Below are 7500 nucleotides of genomic sequence, written 5' to 3' on the forward strand. Positions count from 1 at the left end.
GGTATCTGGTATTATCATCATCAAAGGAAGGTTTTTACCGAATGCCATGATGGCATTAATTATCAAAGTGGATAATGAAGTATTAGCAAGCGATAATATAATTTCATGTGCATTTTCCTCCCTGCATCGCCCTGTTTGTATGCCTCTCAGTCCTCTGTCTCACATATGCATTCAAAAGATTTGCGTGTCTGTGCATATATATATATATATATATATATATATATATATATAAATACATACACATATATATATATATATATAATTATATATATATACATACACATATAAATATATATATATATATATATATATATATATATATATATATATATATATATATATATGTTCATATACATATACATACATACGTATACATATCTATCTATCTATATATATATATAAATATATATATATATATATATATATATATATATGTTCATATATATACATATATATACATATATATATATATATATATACATATATATATATATATATATATATATACATATATATATTTATATTTAAATATATATATGTTCATATATATACACACACACACATATACATATACACACACACATACACGCACATGCACACATACATATGATTTTTCTATTCTTTAATATGCGTGTATATGTTTGTATGAAAATGTATTTGTATATATAGATGTGTCTCTACACAGGCACTTACATTCACACGACAGGCCTGGGTATCAAATAACCAGCCAAACGCACGTGCGAGTAGGACGCGCATTGCCTCCTCTCTTCGGATGCGCCGGCCTGCTACTGACCCCCCTTCCCTCCTGCGGCTCACGTCTCTTAGGACGCACCTGACCGGAAGCACCCTTTGGGCATCTCGGGGCCTGACCAGCCGTGCATTAGGGCGTCCTGGCCTGGCCGTCCCCTGCCATCCATTTCTCCCGTTTCCCGTTTTCTGTCTCCAGGGTTCCTGCTGTATCACTCCCTTTTTCCCGTTTATTTTTTCGTCCGTTCGCTCGGACAACTTGTTATTCCTTTTCGATAATGATGCCCGGGGATAATAGGCTTAAGGACGGGAAAAATCGCTGAGTCTAATCAAAAATACTCTTATCTGCATGTTATTTTTATAGATGTTTTAGCGAAATAGTTTTTTGCACGGATTTATGGTCGAGGCAAAAAGGGAAGCATGTTGCAAAGAGTGTATGGGCAAATAAATCTATATTACAGTTTGTGAAGCTAGGCAATGACATGATTTAGGAAAAAATACGAAATGATTTCCATATCATGCATTCCTGAAGTCAAATATACACCAATATCCATGAACCTTGTCAGTAAAAAGAATATAGAGCAAAGTAGGTACACCATGAATCCTAGTTCACACACCCAAGATGCTTTTATCGCTTCGAAAGAATTGCAATACCTCCGGGTAGTGGGAAACTAACAACTAGAAATATCTTTTGGTTATTTTTTTCTGCTTTTCATGTTAATCAGAGTTTATTTTATCGCAGAATTATCCTAACCTATCCTCCCCCTCATCCTTACCCTCCCCCTCCATCCACCCTTCCCCGGGGATCAAGGCCGATGTAATCCGAGACCAGGATCGTCACCTGCTCCTTGGCGCGCTTGCGAACACTTGCAGATAAACAATGGATGGGTAAACAGTGGGGGGGTGATGAGGGTTAAGGTTGGGGGTGAATGAAAAAGGGGGAAAGCTGTGAGGGGAATGAGAAAGGGTGAAGGGCGTGGAGGGAACGAGAAGGGTGAAGTGCGTGGAGGGAACGAGAAGGGTGAAGGGCGCGGAGTGAAAGACAAGGGTGAAGTGCGTGGAGGGAACGTGAAGGGTGAAGGGCGCGGAGTGAAAGACAAGGGTGAAGGGCGCGGAGTGAAAGACAAGGGTGAAGTGCATGGAGGGAGCGAGAAGGGTGAAGGGCGCGGAGTGAAAGACAAGGGTGAAGGGCGCGGAGTGAAAGACAAAGGTGAAGGGCGCGGAGTGAAAGACAAGGGTGAAGTGCGTGGAGGGAGCGAGAAGGGTGAAGGGCGCGGAGTGAAAGACAAGGGTGAAGTGCGTGGAGGGAGCGAGAAGGGTGAAGGGCGCGGAGTGAAAGACAAGGGTGAAGGGCGTGTAGGGAACGAGAAGGGAAAAGGGCGTGGAGGGAACGAGAAGGGTGAAGGGCGCGGAGTGAGAGACAAGGGTGAAGGGCGTGGAGGGAACGAGAAGGGAAAAGGGCGTGGAGGGAACGAGAAGGGTGAAGGGCGCGGAGTGAGAGACAAGGGTGAAGGGCGTGGAGGGAACGAGAAGGGTGAAGGGCGTGGAGGGAACGAGAAGGGTGAAGGGCGTGGAGGGAACGAGAAGGGTGAAGGGCGCGGAGTGAAAGACAAGGGTGAAGGGCGTGGAGGGAACGAGAAGGGAAAAGGGCGTGGATGGAACGAGAAGGGTGAAGGGCGTGGAGGGAACGAGAAGGGTGAAGGGCGTGGAGGGAACGAGAAGGGTGAAGGGCGCGGAGTGAAAGACAAGGGTGAAGGGCGTGGAGGGAACGAGAAGGGTGAAGGGCGTGGAGGGAACGAGAAGGGTGAAGGGCGCGGAGTGAGAGACAAGGGTGAAGGGCGTGGAGGGAACGAGAAGGGTGAAGGGCGTGGAGGGAACGAGAAGGGTGAAGGGCGTGGAGGGAACGAGAAGGGTGAAGGGCGCGGAGTGAAAGACAAGGGTGAAGGGCGTGGAGGGAACGAGAAGGGAAAAGGGCGTGGATGGAACGAGAAGGGTGAAGGGCGTGGAGGGAACGAGAAGGGTGAAGGGCGTGGAGGGAACGAGAAGGGTGAAGGGCGCGGAGTGAAAGACAAGGGTGAAGGGCGTGGAGGGAACGAGAAGGGTGAAGGGCGTGGAGGGAACGAGAAGGGTAAAGGACGTGGAGGGAACGAGAAGGGTGAAGGGCGTGGAGGGAACGAGAAGGGTGAAGGGCGTGGAGGGAACGTGAAGGGTGAAGGGCGTGGAGGGAACGAGAAGGGTGAAGGGCGCGGAGTGAAAGACAAGGGTGAAGGGCTAAGCAAGAAAGAGGGAAGAGGAAAAGAAGCATAGATTAAAATAGGGAATTGGGAAAGTGAGAAGTCAAAACAAGTTTTATTCACATGCCATTCACTGTGTGCAAGAGATATTAAAAAAAAAAAAAAAAATAATAAATAAATAAAATTTATATACATATATAAAAATACAAGAATATGTCCCTTGATATTAAGTTGTGGAAGCTTTGGAAAATGTGGTTCATTTTGCAACTGTCAAAAATATTATGAAGAACGTGTCAGCTAAGAGTGAGATAAATGGACTAAATAGTTAGAAACGAATTTTTTGTTTATTTTAGGAATTTATGAGTCAAGCGTTCTCTGTGCCAATTTCGTAACGCCATTCAGATCTGAACGAATATGAAAACTTCTTGTCTTTGTTTTTCGTTAGCGGGAAAGCTCCTCTCTTCCTCTGCTCGGGTTTTTGAGCTAAACTAAATGAATGTCGAGAGTGGATCTCTATTCTTTCTATTGTTCGCTCGCTCGATTTTTTTTTTTTTATGAAACCTAATTAAAACATGCTATTTTTTCAAAAAAAGAAAGAAAAAAAGATGAACATAATCCCTAGATCCACCAGTCTCGAATACAATCAGGAAATAAATCGTCTGACATTTCTGCCAAATCCCCTTGCCTGTTAGATTGCAAAGTAACTAAACAACACTCCCATAGGACGAAGAGTTTTGGAGATCCCGGCCAATCACGGCGGGGGCTGATCCGCTTAGCCCGGTTCCGCGCATTTACCAAACAAAAGCGAAACACGATGCGCGCTCACTTATTACTGTATCAACCCCCGCCGGATTATCCCGTTTGATTTGAGCCTTATGGTGATACTCCCTAAGCGCGAGATTGGTTTACGCGCTTTAGACCATGAATGCCGTTGTGATCTATTTGTAGCGACATTTTAATAAGAGAGGATAAGGGTAGGTAATAAAGCAGTAATCTGGCTTAATGAGGTGGATTCTATTACAGGACAATTAGAGTAAGCATAACAAGTAATTAAATGCTCCTTAATTGCTGAGAGTCGAGTTCCTGTCTATGTCTTTCCAGAGGGAAGAAAACCGTAATTGTAAGACGGTTTCTGCAGCAATTTTCTTGATAAGGACATTGTCGGAACGAGCCCGAAGACTAGGAACTGGATAATGACATTTTCTCCAAAAGTTTGTTTTTAAAGACATTTATTGACAGTTTCCGTGATGGAAATTAGTTAGCTTAAAGAAGCTATTTTATTCACAAGCGTTGATGATTTTAGTATCAAGAATATAACAGATGCGAGAGACATACGTATCATTTTTCTTAAGTGCGAAGAACGTTACACAATAAGCATATTTTTGTTTGAAGTTAAATAGTCAGGTATCATAGAAACCATATTTGTAGATCGAGATATTTATAGCTATTAACACAAAAAATAAGACCTCGATATGGAAAGATAAGTAATTAACAGTTTGTTGAGTTTGTTATTTTAACTGTTGTTGTTATCATCATTATTACCGTTACTGTTATTATTTTCGTTATTGTGATTATCATTATTATGTTATTCATATATCATAATCAATTTCACAAATATAATGATCAAAATGCCACTATTATCGTCATAGTTTGTCAAAATTCATGATCACTGATATTGCTACCGCCATTATCAATACTATTAATGTCCTTATTATCATTACTATTTTTATCATTATTAGTATCATTACTATTATTATCCTTATTATTATCATTGCTATAATCATTATTATTATTACTACCATCATCACCATCATCATCATTATTGTTATCAATGTAATTATTACTATAATTAATCATCACAATTGTTGTTATCATAACTGTCGCTCTCCTAATCATCAATATAATTATATTGCTGTCGAAAACAACATGAACCACAAATATCCCTTTTCCTTATCAGCTTTCAATAACGTAAGCGTGGCGTCAATGAAATTAACACGCGTATGCTAATGATAGGGGCGACAATGAGCGCAATTTGTATATGTATACTAGTCTATAATTAGAATTATCATCAGACCCTAACTGTGACCATTATTTATGGGGGATTTTATGTGAAATATTTTTTTACGTACAATCTTTATCATTACAATCGTCACCTTTGCGGTAAAGATTTGTATCGTAAGAGTATCATTACCGCTTTTATTGTTAACAGTATCGTTATTAGCCTTAACTTATATAACATTACATTATCCTACGTTATATTCAGTCATGGTTGATTGTAGTAATACTTTTCGGCCATTAATTCATTGTATTCGTAATCATCAATAGAGCTAACAGGTATTATTGCTGTTCTTTTCATCAATGCCAAAATTATCATTTCAGTTTCAGTCATTGCAGGTTAAATTCGATATTTTCGTTCAGTCATAACCAAAGCACATTGCGAAATTTGGGACACAGAGCCTTGCAAAACGTATTACAGTTAATTGTTTTGTAATTTTTTGCAATATTCATCACATCTATTCTTAATCGTATCTTTTTATTGGAGTTTATTATGTTCCTTCCCTCTACATCCTTATTCGTATTATCATTACTTTTACTTTGATTTGCCTGTTTCCTATTTTTCTGTTTAGTTGTCCATCTTTTTATCCAAGGTCCTTTCTTCCCTTCTTACCCCTGTATTCACTCTTCGTCTTATTCCCTGTTTCTGTTTCTGTCTGTTTCTTCTTCTTGACCATACTAACCATTTATCGCCAATCTCGTTTTTAGCTCCCTCGTCTTAACCTCCCATTCTCCTATTCTCTCTTTACCCACTTTCCCTCTCCTCCCCTTTTTTTCTACGTTATTCCCCATCTTCCATTTCTTTGTATTTTATAGTGCTTCTTTCTCTTGCTCTTTGTTTGCTTTTTTTTCTTCCTTTCGCCATTTTCCTTCACTATTCATGAATGTATTTTGTACTGCTTGTAGTAAAGGAAAATCTTTCTGGTATCGTTAAAGATTGTGTCGATAAGTAAAAAATCATGTGCCGGTAACTTTCTAAACACTGTTTGGTACTCTTGTCCTTTCTTAACCATGAGGTGGTTTTAAGTCTGCTCTGGTCATCTGTTTAACAGGTATAGGGATGAACATCTTACACGTCTATGTATACTGTATACGTGTGTGTATGTATATATAAACATATATACATACATATATACACACATACGCGCGCGCGCGTATATATATATATATATATATATATATATATATATATATATATACATATATATATACATATATATATATATATATATATATATATATAAACATACACACACACACACACACACACACACACACACACACACACATACACACACACACACACACAGACACAGACACACACACACACACACAGACACACACACACACACACACACACACACACACACACACACACACACACACACACATATATATATATATACATATATAGAAAAAGTATGAATGAGAATGAATATATTCACAATACAAGATCACAATACATACATCTCTTGTTTTGTGAAGATATTCATTTTCATTCATACCTTTTCTACATTTGTCAACATGAATACGGTGCATATATATATATATATATATATATATATATATATATATATATGTATATATATATACAAACACACACACGCATAATCAATGGGCATAAAGTCATAAGAATATGCATGTGGATACTACTGAGTATATGTAAAAATAATAAGAGCAGATAAATGGTTATCAAATAACAACCTAAACTAACCATTATTTTTCCCATTATTTCCACCTTTCTCTTTCCCCTTCCTTTTTCTCCCCTCTATCCATCTCTCCTCCCTCTTTCACATTATACTCTGTCCTGCCGTTTCTTTTCTCATCTCTCTTCTATTACAATCCCATTTCTCTCTTCTTCTCCGAACCCCTATCCCCCCCCCCCCCCCCATCCTTGCCTCAACCGCGCAGAAGGAAGCAACGGCAGCAAGCCTTACGGAAAAGAGCAAATAGGATCCTAATACTCTATAACATGGTTCCAAAACACCCTAGCTCATCAGATACAATCCTCCATCCGTGAGGCCGGCTGGGAGGGGGTGGGGAGGGATAGGGGGGTATAGGGAGGGAGAAGGGATTGGGGAGAGGAGGATCAGTGACCTTTTAGGAGGATTGGATTACATCTTGTTGATGCTTATTTTCAGGTGTTCGGGATTTAGTCTGCTTTTTTTTTTCTGTCCGTTGCCTCTGCGATCGATTACCGATGCGATACCATGTCGATTCATTCTTAAAATTAAGAAATTAAATTAATGTTCGTGATTTCTTTACTGAAAGATGAGAAAATACCATAAATGCACATGAAGAAATATACTAAAAATGTCTATCCTATAGATGAAGTAACAAATAGTTGATAGTCGCAGATACACACGCGTAGGAGATTATTTGATGTTCATTTGTTGTGTCCAAGATAATCCCGGCATTTACCTGAGATACGGATCAACCCTTTGCCAGATATTGTAACCCTTTG

General features: G+C 39.5%; 1 protein-coding gene across 1 annotated transcript in view; it reads left to right on the plus strand.

The window, feature by feature from the left end:
- The first annotated feature begins 1704 nt into the window (after positions 1-1704).
- Positions 1705-7500, plus strand: part of LOC125030421 (glycine-rich cell wall structural protein 1.8-like) — an 8122-nt gene continuing 2326 nt past the window's right edge. The window contains exon 1 of the mRNA XM_047620458.1: positions 1705-3010. Coding sequence (XP_047476414.1) covers positions 1705-3010 — 1306 coding nt within the window. The remainder of the gene's footprint in view (positions 3011-7500) is intronic.

The sequence above is a fragment of the Penaeus chinensis genome, chromosome 11, assembly GCF_019202785.1.
Source record: "Penaeus chinensis breed Huanghai No. 1 chromosome 11, ASM1920278v2, whole genome shotgun sequence".
Lineage (NCBI taxonomy): Eukaryota > Metazoa > Arthropoda > Malacostraca > Decapoda > Penaeidae > Penaeus > Penaeus chinensis.